The following is a 13,732-nucleotide window of genomic DNA, read 5'->3' on the forward strand; positions in this document are numbered from 1 at the left end:
TCAAACCATTAGAAACACAACAGAATGATTGCAGTTCAACACAATGTATGGAAAATGTTTTTCACGTGTACTAAACTAAATTACTTACCAGAATCTCCTGGAACTCCTTCAATGTTGCTCTAAACCTTCCATGACCAATTTTCTTCACATCTATTTTTTTTGTCAGTTTTGTAAAATGATTTATTCCCTTGGAAAGGATTTTGTACCCGTCTCCTGCTCTATGCGACCCACAAAAACGTCTGGAAAAGCCTACTAGAACAGATGCAGTTTATTTGGAGCGCATCCAAGGCAGTTTGAATGGTGGCAGATGTGTCCGACTCACATTTAATATGAGTTTAAATGTGAGTGTTGAATTCTGAACGCAGTTACAGGGAGGATGTGTACACTTGTGCAACCACATTTATCTGGAAAATGTTTCTGTTTTCCAGTTGAGTTGAACAGTTTATATGCCACAGTTGAAAAAAAAAATCCAGAATTGATTCACCTTTCTTTCATTTTTTTTTTTTTACATCACAAAAACCTGTTTGGGGTGTGTAGACTTTTTCTTCCCACTGTATTATCATCCGGCAATCCCGCAGATTGCATTCAATAGACACGACAGCGAGCCCAAATGTAATGTATTTACACTTTAATGATAAAAGGATAGTCAAATAAGCACGGGAGAGTGTGTCGATGGTCATTTAAAAATAGAAAGCGTCTCGACTGAGACGGGGGGTGCAGTGATCCGAAATGTTACGAAATGTGAAATTGGAAGAGTCGGGCGACCACTCGAGTGCTTCGATTGCGCTGCAGTCAGTCCAAGATGGTGAAGTTATCACGTGCTGTGGTGGCGGCGGCGGCGGCGGCGGTGGTCGTCTTCATCGGCGTAATCGTCGCGGTGGCTGCGTTCACGTTTCCTTGTACCTGCGACACGACACAATTAGCAGCAGTTACAATTGCAACAACGTCGTAGCGATAAAAGGGAAAACTAAATATTTAATGCGGGAGGGCTTTCTTTTACATACATTTTTATGTATGGATGTTTTAATATTGTGAATTTTTGAAAATGAAAAGATTTTGCCAATGCTCACCCTCTAACTCGCGGGATCCGTCCACACCAACCTTGGGCCTCCTTGTAAACCAGCCTGGACAAAAACTGCAGAAAACAAACAAACAAACAAACAAACAAGAAGTCATTTTACGACAAGCAGTTTGAAGCTGTGTGCGTGAAAATGTCTTTTCACTTGTAACGCGTTTTTTTTTTGTGATTTACCATAATTTCCGACCTACAGAGCGCACTTGATTATAAGCCTCACCCAGTACATTTGTAGAGGAAATACCATTTGGTACATACATAAGCTCACCCGTGTAAAAGCCGCAAGTGCCCACATTGAAACATGAGATATTTACAAAGAAAGATGGTACACACAAAGAGTTTTCAAAGTTTAAATACTTTATCTTAGCTTAACATGGCAACAACACGGTAGCACGAACAGCTCTGGTTAAAAACAAACAAAAACTAACATACGAAAAAAACATACCTAAATCACTGCGATGCGGCAGTAACAGAACAGCAACCGTTATTGCGGCGCTAACAGAGCCAGTTAAAAAAAAAAAACATGCCGGTAAAAATCATTGAGACATGGCAGTAACACAGCCACACACAAGCACAACAACAATGCTATTGCAGCGCTAGCAAGCCCGGTTAAAAACAACAACAACAACAACAAAAAGTAAAAGTCACTTCCTCGGCACATATATTCCACGGGTCTCACTCTTACCTTTCCCGAGTCCCCCCTTGTAGCCGTTATAAAGAATGCACAAATTAGCCGTATCACCGCATAAGCCACAGGGTAAAACGTGTGAAATAAGTCGCGGTTTATAGGCCGGAAATTAGGGGATATATGGTATCATATGTCTAAATTGTGGGTTTTTTAGCTATTGCGAATGGGTGGGTCTGGAAGGTACCCCGCGGACTCAACCGGGGTTGACGGTTTGTTGTTCCTTACCAGGCAGGCGAGCACGTCGGCAGAGATGAGCATGTAGAAGACGTTGTTCCAGCCCGAGGGCGAAATCAGCCCGGCGAAGAGAGGCCCCAACGCAGCCCCTGCGCGCGGCCCCCGACTTCAAGTCAGCAACAATTTCACCACAAGATGCTAACGCGGGGCAATATGGCCGCCTCTTACCCACTGATCCTGTCCCGTCGATGATGGCCGTCACTGTGGACAGCGCCCTGGAGTTTCCTCTCAGGCTCTCGTGCGTTCCCTTAACAACAACAAAAAAGATGTTTTATTGTATTATTCTTGTTTCTAATATTGTGGATTCATTGAAAGTTGATGTCAATCTTGCAATACAAAATACCCTAAGATGCCACAAGATGCCGCCAAAGCTCGGTCTAAAGAGGAATTGCTTTCACTTGTGAGTTTTTTCCAGTTACAAAATTTAGAGATACCCTTCAGAAATCTAGCAACGCGAGAGGGTCGAAATACGACAGACTTACCAGGTCGGCAGATACAGCAGTGGTGATGAGGGCGTAGGGCCCGTTGACCAGGCCGCCACAAACCAAGAGCATGCCTACAGGACAATAGCACTTTACTTCATCTGCATGTATTATGACGCGATATTTAGAGGTGAGGCATCGATATTTATCAAATATAATCGTACCGATTGTTGTGCCAAGGTTGCGTTGGCCGACGTGGTTGTAGAGGAAAAGCTGCAGCGGAGACCACAAAAAAAAAAATCTCTGAAAAATGTTACTTTATACTTCCGTGAGGAATATGAACCTGCAAAGGTACACGGAACCCTCGTTGTATCGTGGATTTTTAAGCTCTCATTTGTTAATTCCGGCAGAACAGACAGACAAATTGTTTTTTATTTGCCCATAAATTACCTAACGTGTACAAAAAAAAATGTAACTTGCAATTAGAGCTAGGGTTAATGGAACAAAGGAAAAAAGTAATGCAAAACAACAGTTTCAAATGTCTTCGGTGGGGGTGACTCACAGCTTTTTAACAAAGAACGAATCGAATTTAGACCTTCGTGAAGTGGCTCATAACAACGTCATTGAAATTTTGCAATGCAATATAATAATCCTCCCCCCCGCAAGACTCACCATGGGCGCAGCGGTGAGCAACATGACACAACACGTGGTGGCTCGCCCGCCCGTGTAGTCGGACACCAGGCCCGCCATGATGCCGCCTGATGTAGATCAAACACGCACACATAAAATGATGGATGACATCCCCGCAACACCGTCACCCTAAATTCAGGGATTCAAAAAGATGAAAAGAAACAAACCAACTTGGAAAAGAAAACAGCTTACCCACAATTCCCCCCACATCAAAAAGCGTGGACATGTCTCCGGCTTCTTTGGCCTCAAAATGTGCTGCAAGATGAACACGCGTGAATACTGATCCTCAAGAAGATACTTTTAACCATTTAAACGTAAGCGTCGACACTGACCGACGTTGGAGATGTAGAGCGGAAGCCAGTAGAGGAACGTGTAGCTGACCAGCTTGGCAAAGAGCAAACACAGCGAAAACTCCACCACTCCCTGCGGGACACCGTTTTGCTGGATATCTCAAGCTCACGTCTCATCACTTCAAATACGACATTTCCATGACTTTAAGATTCAAAATTTCCCGAAACGAGTATTGAATTTTGTTAGAAAGACATGTGCCTTTCCAGTTATCCTCATCTACGGAATAATCTTTCGTTTTAGTGGACATTGTTCCTGTCTCCGTCAGATATTGTATTTGTCACTCACATGATAACCGCACGATCATGTGCGCATACTTCATGACCTCTCCTCAGGTGGAAAAGGAGTACTGCATACTTCTTAGAAAGCAGCCATCTGGTTGAATTTGAACTGCCCTCCAACAAACTCAATTCCAATGAGGTTGGGGCATTATCCATCCATAATCTAGCGGTTTTCCGGGTCGGGTTGCGGGGGAAGTAGCTTCGGCAGGGATACCCAGACTTCCCTTTCGTCAGCCACTTCTTCCAGCGCCTCCAGGGAGATCCTGAAGCGTTCCCAGGCCAGCCGGGCGAGACATAGTCTCGCCAGCCTGTCCTGGGTCGTCCTCGGGTCTCTTTCCGGTGGAACATGCCCGGAACACCTCACCAGGGAGGTGTCCGGGAGGCATCCGAATCACATGCCCCAGCCACCTCATCTGGCTCCTCGCAATGCGGAGGAGCAGCAGCGGCTCGACGCTGAGCCCCTCCTTCTCACGAACCTCCGATGCGGGGCTGGACCCAAATGCAGGACTCCAAGTCGAGGACACGGTGTTAGGCGTAGTTTTATTCAAAGCTGAGGTCATACACGGTGCTAAGCAATCCGAGAAGGCAAAGGTACGGAAACGCTAAGCAAGGGCAGGATCTAAAAATGTGAAGCGGACCTCGCTAGGAGACAAACTATGAACTAGGACTTGACTATGGAACATAAACTAAGACAGGACTAAACTGAGGTGGCACAGAAACACTGTGACGAGGATAGCTCAACACTACACTATTTTCAGTAGTGGAGATTCCTACTGTCAGTGAATGCAACTCACTAACTGGGGGCACAACGAACTGGCAAATGCCAGTGACAAAAACTCCAATTTAAACACACACTCTAATTCTAATTTTAATCTAATCTAATTCGGGATCTTGTTCTTTTGGTCCCGACCCACATCTCGTGCCCATGGGTGAGGGTAGGAACGTAGATTGACTGGTAAAATGAGAGCTTCGCCTTCCGACTTAGCTCCCTCTTCACCGCAACGGACCGATACAAAGTCCGCATCACTGCAGACGCTGCACCGATACGCCTGCCGATCTCCCGTTTCAGTCTTCCCTCATTCGTGAACAAGACCCCAAGATACCTTACATATAATTATTATTATATTTGAAATAAACTTCACTGTAAACCATGAAATGAAAAATATCAGTAACCAGACACATTTTTACATGTGCATTTTAAAAAACTGTTGGATTAAATCGAAGAAAATCTTCTTCTTCTTTTCCTTTCGGCTTGTCCCGTTAGGGGTCGCCACAGCGTGTCATCTTTTTCCATCTAAGCCTATCTCGTGCGTCTTCCTCTCTTAACACCCACCGTCCTCATGTCCTCCCTCACCACATCCATAAACCTTCTCTTTGGTCTTCCTCTCGCCCTTTTGCCTGGGAGCTCCATCCTCAGCATCCTTCTACCAATATACTCACTCTCTCGCCTCTGAACATGTCCAAACCATCGAAGTCTGCTCTCTCGAATCTTGTCTCCAAAACATCCAGCTTTGGCTGTCCCTCTAATGAGCTCATTTCTAATCCTATCCAACCTGGTCACTCCGAGCGAGAACCTCAACATCTTCATTTCTGCCACCTCCAGTTCAGATTCCTGTTGTTTCTTCAGTGCCACTGTCTCTAATCCGTACATCATGGCCGGCCTCACCGCTGTTTTGTAAACTTTGCCCTTCATCCTAGCAGACACTCTTCTGTCACATAACACACCAGACACCTTTCGCCAGCTGTTCCAACCTGCTTGGACCCGTTTCTTCACTTCCTGACCACACTCTCCATTGCTCTGTATTGTTGACCCCAAGTATTTGAAGTCGTCCACCCTCGCTATCTCTTCTCCCCGTAGCCTCACTCTTCCCCCTCCACTTTTCTCATTCACGCACATATATTGTGTTTTACTTCGGCTAATCTTCATTCCTCTCCTTTCCAGTGCATGTCTCCATCTTTCCAATTGTTCCTCTGCATGCTCCCTGCTTTCACTGCATATGACAATATCATCTGCGAACATCATGGTCCAAGGGGATTCCAGTCTAACCTCATCTGTCAGCCTATCCATTACCACTGCAAACAGGAAGGGGCTCAGAGCTGATCCCTGATGCAGTCCCACCTCCACCTTAAATTCCTCTGTCACACCTAAGGCACACCTCACCATTGTTCTGCTACCATCATACATGTCCTGTACTATTTTAACATACTTCTCTGCCACACCAGACTTACGCATGCAGTACCACAGTTCCTCTCTTGGTACTCTGTCATAGGCTTTCTCTAGATCCACAAAGACGCAATGTAGCTCCTTCTGACCTTCTCTGTACTTTTCCACGAGCATCCTCAAGGCAAATAATGCATCTGTGGTACTCTTTCTAGGCATGAAACCATACTGTTGCTCGCAGATACTTACTTCTGTCCTGAGTCTAGCCTCCACTACCCTTTCCCATAGCTTCATTGTGTGGCTCATCAACTTTATTCCTCTATAGTTCCCACAGCTCTGAACATCCCCTTTGTTCTTAAAAATGGGAACTAGAACACTTTTCCTCCATTCTTCAGGCATCTTTTCGCCCGCTAGTATTCTGTTGAATAAGTTGGTCAAAAACTCCACAGCCATCTCTCCAAATTGCTTCCATACCTCTACCGGTATGTCATCAGGACCAACTGCCTTTCCAGTTTTCATCCTTTGTAGTGCCTTTCTGACTTCCCCCTTAGTAATCATTTCCACTTCCTGGTCCTTCACTCTTGCCTCTTCAACTCTTCCTTCTCTCTCATTTTCTTCATTCATCAACTTCTCAAAGTATTCTTTCCATCTATTTAGTACACTACCGGCACCAGTCAACACATTTCCATCACTATCCTTAATCACCCTGACCTGCTGCACATCCTTCCCATCTCTATCCCTCTGTCTGGCCAACCTGTAGAGATCCTTTTCTCCTTCTTTCGTGTCCAACCTGGTGTACATGTCTTCACATGCCTCTTGTTTAGCCTTTGCCACCTCTACCTTTGCCCTACGTCGCATCTCGATGTACTCCTTTCGCCTCTCCTCAGTCCTCTCAGTATCCCACTTCTTCGCTAATCTCTTTCCTTGTGTGACTCCCTGTATTTTGGGGTTCCACCACCAAGTCTCCTTCTCCCCTTTCCTACCAGATGCACACCAAGTACTCTCCTGCCTGTCTCTCTGATCACCTTGGCTGTCGTCGTCCAGTCTTCCGGGAGCTTCGGTTGTCCATCGAGAGCCTGTCTCACCTCTTACCGGAAGGCCGCACGACATTCTTCCTTTCTCAGCTTCCACCACATGGTTCTCTGCTCTACCTTTGTCTTCTTAATCTTCCTACCCACCACCAGAATCATCCTACATACTACCATCCTATGCTGTCGAGCTACACTCTCCCCTACCACTACTTTACAGTCAGTAACCTCCTTCAGATTACATCGTCTGCACAAAATATAATCTACCTGCGTGGTTCTACCTCCGCTCTTGTAGGTCACTATATGTTCCTCCCTCTTCTGGAAATAAGTGTTCACCACAGCCATCTCCATCCTTTTTGCAAAGTCCACCACCATCTGCCCTTCAAAGTTCCTTTCCTGGATGCCGTACTTACCCATCACTTCTTCATCGCCCCTGTTTCCTTTACCAATATGTCCATTACAATCGGCACCAATCACAACTCTCTCGCTGTCTGGGATGCTCAGAACTACATTAAATCGAAGAAAATAAAAGGTAAAAATCACTCACGGGTATACTGAGCGCGCCACAGAAGCTGATGGCCTCCGAGTGCCCGGCGGCAATCTCCGGCGTCTCGGCGTCGATGGAACCGTTGGCCACGTGGGACGGACTCTGCAGGAGAGGCTCGGTCTCACCACTTTCTAAGTCATTCTATTACACAACACACGCACACGCTCACACTTGTTTTCAAGCACGCCGCCGGCGATTTTCGCGAGGTGGATTCTCACATGATGCTGAGGAGGACTGCAGTTGACGTCCGCCGGTTCTGAACAAAGCGGAGCACAGCGAGGTATCAGAAGCGAGGAGCGCGGCGCCGCCCCCGGTTAGCAGCTGAAAAACTCACTCTCGACCAGGAAGAAGAAGCACAGGACGCCCGTGGAGGCGATGATGAGGCCCGGCACGATGAAGGACATGCCCCACGCCGATGAGACGAACACGCCGGCGATGAGCGAGCCCAGGATGTTGCCCACCGACGTGTGGGAGTTCCACACGCCCATGATGAAGCCGCGCCTGCCGACAGCGCAAATCGCATGTGAGGATGCTGGCGGAAAAGCATCTCGCTCAGCCGGTCTCTGAAAAACTGTCAGGATGAATGGACCGGCGCAGCTTTTCAGTGGAAGATAAAGATAAGGTGGTGAACCTCAGCTTGTCAAGGCAATTATGAGGAAACTTAATTCCCAAAAATTGGAATTGGGACAAGTTCAGGCCCCTAACAGATGAACGCAGTATGTATGTTTACATGCATGGTATAAACACGGTATGTGTGTGTCGCAATTGTTGGAAAAAAAAATGACAGTTACAGTGATGCCTCGGTTCGAGAAGTGATTTGTTCGAACACCGAATCGATGTTTCCCATTATAATGAATGGAAAAAGAAATAATGCGTTCCAAGCCTAAAAAATTAGGCTTTATAAAACATTTTTTAAAGGTTTTCCTGATAATAAAGTGCATAGTAGAAATATATGTATAGTTTAAATACTTTATATAATAAAATAATTTAAGAAATATATTTATGTTTTTACTTGCTTTAGTAGTAGAGTATGTTAGGCTGGGAGTGCATTGCCGTATCTGTAGCGACTCGGCCCCCCAGCCTTGTAAACTTTTTGAATTAGAAAAGTGCAGAATAACTTTAAACAAGCAGCTTTTCTTCTCAAAAAAACATCTAGAAATTTTCGTTCCAAAACCGATTTGTTTGAAAACGGGGACGTTTGTGAACTGAGGCTTTTTTTGTATATGGAGTGAAAGCTATGCTGAAGTTCCTGTGGTGAGTCAGTGTCACTCATGGCACGGCATAAATGATCATTTTGCCATCAACTGTTTTCAGGTTTTCTTTTAGTTGTTTTATAGTATGATCAAAACTAAAACATTAGCATCGCCCTGTTCCACTTGACATCTTCCACTTCACAAAAAGCTCATTGTCCTCATCTTTTTGGTCGGCCTTGTCGGTGTTTCGGTGAAACTGACCCATGTTTGATTGCTGATTACAAAAAACGCAATCAGTGAAACTGGTGCCAAGGAAACAATTTGAGGTGAGTTGAGGAGCCTCCTTGAGACCGATGCAGTCGTTTACTGCTGTTTTGTGGCATCGACAGGCAATTACAAACTCTTTTGCGGTGGGCATCGACGACTCACAGATGTTCGCTGTTGGCAGCAGAGCTTATGCGCTATCCGACTTCATTCTGCTCCGTACAAGGCGGTGCGGCGACGGCGCACTCCCCAAACATTGCGGCCATGTGGCAAAACACTCCCAAAACATGCTTGACACGCGCTAATACAAATATTCCGCAACGCATCCCGCAAACTAGGCTATCGTGCGGCAAGATTTCTGAATGAATTATTTAATTATCTTTGTGAAGGCACAATTGTTGCTCTCGCTAGTGTACCTAATATTGTGACCGGTGATGTGTCTTTCTGTGACTTTCACAATTGTGGCTTTGTTTTTAAGATGTTTTGGCATGAAAAGTGAGGCAAAATAGCGTATTTTCATGAGGGTGGGTGAAGCAGTGTGAAGGTGCTTAGTCCTAGCTAAGCATAAATAAAGGAGGTTTGGGACTCTTTAAAGACTGACTTTGGGGGGACTTAATAAACAAACAAACAGATCAAAACATAAATAAATAACGCTCCAATCAAACTGTCGCCAGAGCGATTCAAGTAAAAATAAACTGACTTGAGGGTGTGCCTTTTGGACATTTGGACTGAGTTGGACTTCCTCTGAGTCACCAGAATGCTGACTAAATTCAAAATTAACCCCCCACCCCGCCCCCCAAACAGTTTCCATCTTTTGAGCTTGACATTTCCATTAATTTTTTAAAGGGAACCGTGAATAAGTGTGTTGACTGACTAAAAAATGAAGCGTGTTCGTCAAGCGTGTGACGGCGTTTGCTCGGCTGCACTTCTGAGAAGAAGCGCTTTTGCACTCGGCGTGGGAATTTGTTCAGTAGGGTCGCGCCGACGTGTCGTAATGCGGCACACGAGAAGGAGACAGTGCGGAGTCATCAGGACTGGGGGGTCGGGGCGTGGGGGTACTCACTTCCCTTTTCCGAACCAGTTGCCGACACACGCCACCACAGCGGGCCAGCCGGTGGTCTGCATCAACCCGTTGAACACCTGCGGAAGCCGGGTGGTGGGGGGGTCGGGGGTGAGATATGGGGACACATTACAAAAAAAACATACATGCTTGTGACATACAGCGAGCCATGCCCTATGTGTGTGTGTGTGTGTGTGTCAGTGGAATCCCTGACTTGTGACTGCAGTCATGTGACTCTGCAGCCCCAAGTCAGCTGACAAACAGCTCCTTGACTGAACCATCTTACAGAGTGAATAATGCCCCCCCCCCCCACTCGCTTATCACTTGGTGGTGAAAGGGGGAAGCTATACAGTTGTTATTGATTTCGTACAGGTATGTATTCAACATATATAATTATAACTATGTCATGTTTTGGTAGTGGAGCGTTGGAGCTTATTCCAGCTGACTTCATGCGAATGTCAGACCACACCCTGGACTGGTCGCCCGAAAATCCATGGGCACATGCAGACAGACGGTCATTCACAAGTGTACCTAATATTAGGTTGCAAACCGGCTGTGTGTGCGCGCCCATACCTGGATGACGGCGTAGTACCCCAACGAGTGGATCTTCCAGTAGAACCCCAAGCCGAACAGACAGGTGAACAAGCCGCTCATCAGCATGCCAAAACTCAGGTAGTAACGTAGCGGCAGGCGCTCTCCAAATATCCCACTGCGGATGCACGTGACACGTGTTTGTTGTGCGCGTTTCCGACTCGGACAAAACTGATCGACGGCTCGAAGCGCCGAGCGGCAACGCACCTGAAAAACATGCCGATTGCGTAGGCCACCAGGAAGGAGTTGTCCAACACCCCGAAGAGCGTCTTGTAGTTATCCTGGTCTAAACAGAGAACACGTTCGTTCACGTAAAGTTTCTATCCAGTGCAGCGGTACACAAACTCTGTGTTGTGACATGAAAATATTTGAATTTTCCTTTGCGGGCCACATAAAATCACGCGGCGGGCCAGATGTGGCCCACGGGCCTTGAGTTTGACACCTGTGATCTACGGCAATCTCCCTTAGCAAGTAAATGGCGATTCACATTTTATGTTAGAAATACTTTAACGAATGAGATCAAATTATATATTTTGCACAAACATTTTGGTGTTTGAATATCCAATGTTTACTTATCACTTGTTTTATAAGTCAGTCTTACAGTAGACTTCGACTGGGAGCGTCCAACAAACAGCTGGAAGCAAACACGCTGTGCCTCTTATTTGGGGAATTAAGTGACTGAGCGAGAACAGGTCCTAAGAAACACTTAAAAAATGTTTTTATAACTTTCAGGGAGTTTGAATGCGTTTAAAGGCTGTTATATAGTTACTCTAAATTGCAGATGTTTTGTAAGGAATGTATTCTCTGTGGTAAACAAGGGTTCACTGTATCTATGTTTTTATTTGGTGGAAAAATATATGGCTTAGTGCAATAAAAGAGGAAAAACTAATTAAGTAAAGTACTCACCAAAGGGGGACCAGTCACACCATGTGACATTGTTGGTGATGTTCAAGTCAGCCGGGGGGGTGACGCCGCTGCAGTTTCGGTGGAGTTCGCTCTGGGAAAGCACACGTGCGAAAGGTGTGGGTCCGCAACCAAGGCCGGCACGCACTAACGGGCTTCACAAACGTGGCCAGCGTGCGATTGCTCGTCATCGCTACCTTCACAATGCTGATGGGCTTCCGAGACAGGTGGTAGGCGGTGTAGAAGAGGAAGGTCAGCAGCAGAATGAAACCACGATACCTGCGGAGGAAATGTGGATTGAATTAGGTAGCAAAACTACTCAAACTCCGTACATAAACTGAACTACAGGCACTTTTACATTTTTTTGGCATGAAATTTGATTTTTTTTATGGGGGCACATTGCGTTCCGGAGGCTCAAAATATGACACGCCACTGCCACAACATCTTAATTAACACGGGTCGTTTATCACTAACATGAAGGAACTGTTCAGTGGACGAGTGACAGCTCTATTTTTAACACTTCCGATAGAAACTGCCTTGTTCTCATTTTCCTCCCATTTATACTGTTCTGCGTTCAAAACAAGATAACGCAGTTCGTGGGCCCATTTGTGCCGCCTCGCAGATGACACAACAAACGTGAATCATTATGCTATAAACAAAAAGTGATTGCTACAATGTCTCTTGCTAGAAGAGGTGAGGTTAAATGACCAATAAATACAAATGAAATGTTTATTAGAGTCATCTGTAAGGAAACTATGTTATAAATGGTTTAATAACCAGGAAATATTAAGTAAAATGCTTCCAGGGCTGCTCTAATGTTAAACAAAACTGTGTAAAACGCTTACAACATTTAAACTGTATACCTGCAATTATGCATTGTTTAATAACACATTAAATGATGACTTAATGCGAGGGACATTTCTCCCAGAGTTGCAATACCCTGCCAAATAAAGCCAACTTAAGTGTTGAAACGCTTAATAACAAAATATTCAACTGTAACTATGTCGTTCCACCGGTTCAATGGTCATAAGACAGCAAGCAAATTCAAGGTGTGTGGGGGAAGAGAGGAAGTGAACGCTTCAATTGTCTTCAAAACAAAGTACGTGACAAAAAGTCTCGATTTATCAGTTTTGTCATTCATTAACGCCCCGGGCCACCGCACAATGAGGGTAAAACGCATTGGACTTTTGTGTTATTAAAGCCACTAAACAAAAAACCGGTCGCGGCCGAATTCTGTAAATGCTACATATCTTTCGCTCGAGGCGAGTTTATCGACTTGATGAAGGTGAGATGTTAGCCAGTAAGTAAATGAAAAAGAAAATGGGGAATTTCTTAGAGGAGTCTGGTGCGATGGCATTCTCGCGACGCCAGAGAAGGACATACAAACCCTGTGGCCGACCGCGAGCTATGAGTTTATTCATTTAACAGAAATTACGCATTGTGTTTACTGGCGTGTGTTGATTGACTGTTGATCTGGTTAGGCAAATGATTCAAGGCCGTGGGGCAGTGCTGATAAGCAGCAAGGCCAACTCGCCTCTCCCCCTTCAACACCGTGCGGCGGGTGCGACGTTCACTGACACCCTGAAAAGGTGCCGACATCCACGTCATGCCTCATCCTTTTGGAACTCACCAGCTATCCCGAGAGAAGGACGTGATGAGCCGAATACCGGGGGCCAGAGACGCCTTCATGGTCGATGAAAAATGTTGTCGGACGTAGCAAAACAAAACCCTCAAATGCTTCTTGCAGTCATTGTGAAAATCGCGGATGAGATGGTCGATGGGCTGCTTATTAGCGCGTCGTTACGGCGATATTTGCGCTCAGAAAAGATGAATTATTCGGTAAAAAAAATATATATATATATAAAACGTGCTTACTTGTTGAACTATCCTGTAAACAAAAAGACATTTAAGGCACAGGTTTAAAGAAAAATTGATGCTAACTCCTGCCCGACGACAGCAGCGGCCACTGGGTTTCCTGGTGGGATTCAAGGTCTGTAAACATCCAGCCGTCCTCCATAGTGACTGAGCTTAAATACGACTCAGGACGACCTCCAGAAGACCCCCCAAGCGGTGCGGAAATAAAACACAAACGTCCGTATGGATGTACAGCAGGGAGGAGTCGTTATTAATAGCGACAACCGGGTAATTATTCCACCAGATTTTCCAAACGGAACGTCCCGAAGGACACGTGATGTGAAGACGGTGACGTCACGACCAAGACAGGAAGTCGTAGTCAAACCGCAAAAA

General features: G+C 45.6%; 1 protein-coding gene across 2 annotated transcripts; it reads right to left on the reverse strand.

The window, feature by feature from the left end:
- Positions 1-613: 613 nt before the first annotated feature.
- Positions 614-13,686, reverse strand: slc37a2 (solute carrier family 37 member 2). 2 transcript variants are annotated; one of them, XM_061804134.1, is made up of 18 exons: positions 13,116-13,686; positions 11,683-11,764; positions 11,489-11,579; positions 10,790-10,868; positions 10,565-10,700; positions 9,995-10,071; positions 7,809-7,975; positions 7,693-7,730; positions 7,475-7,576; positions 3,442-3,532; positions 3,302-3,364; positions 3,092-3,177; positions 2,644-2,692; positions 2,480-2,553; positions 2,166-2,244; positions 1,989-2,086; positions 1,071-1,135; positions 614-903 (listed from the first exon to the last, which is right to left on the reverse strand). In XM_061804134.1, the coding sequence occupies exons 1-18, from the start codon at positions 13,172-13,174 to the stop codon at positions 888-890; spliced, it is 1,452 nt and encodes a 483-aa protein (XP_061660118.1). In that variant the 5' UTR covers positions 13,175-13,686; the 3' UTR covers positions 614-887. The 2 variants fall into 2 exon arrangements, with proteins under 2 accessions (XP_061660118.1, XP_061660117.1); XM_061804133.1 differs by having other exon boundaries at positions 7,475-7,615.
- Between the last annotated feature and the right edge of the window lie 46 nt (positions 13,687-13,732).

Source organism: Syngnathoides biaculeatus, chromosome 18, assembly GCF_019802595.1.
Source record: "Syngnathoides biaculeatus isolate LvHL_M chromosome 18, ASM1980259v1, whole genome shotgun sequence".
In the NCBI taxonomy this organism is placed as follows: Eukaryota; Metazoa; Chordata; class Actinopteri; order Syngnathiformes; family Syngnathidae; genus Syngnathoides; species Syngnathoides biaculeatus.

Bases quoted from the DNA above. Each gene is read 5' to 3' on its own strand.
- slc37a2 (XM_061804133.1), bottom strand. From the start codon at position 13,174: ATGAAGGCGTCTCTGGCCCCCGGTATTCGGCTCATCACGTCCTTCTCT. The intron at 10,701-10,789 runs GTGCGTTGCCGC...GTGCATCCGCAG, and splicing joins GCAATCGGCATGTTTTTCAG to TGGGATATTTGGAGAGCGCC. The intron at 2,245-2,479 runs GTAAGTCTGTCG...GTTGTTGTTAAG, and splicing joins CTGCTGTATCTGCCGACCTG to GGAACGCACGAGAGCCTGAG.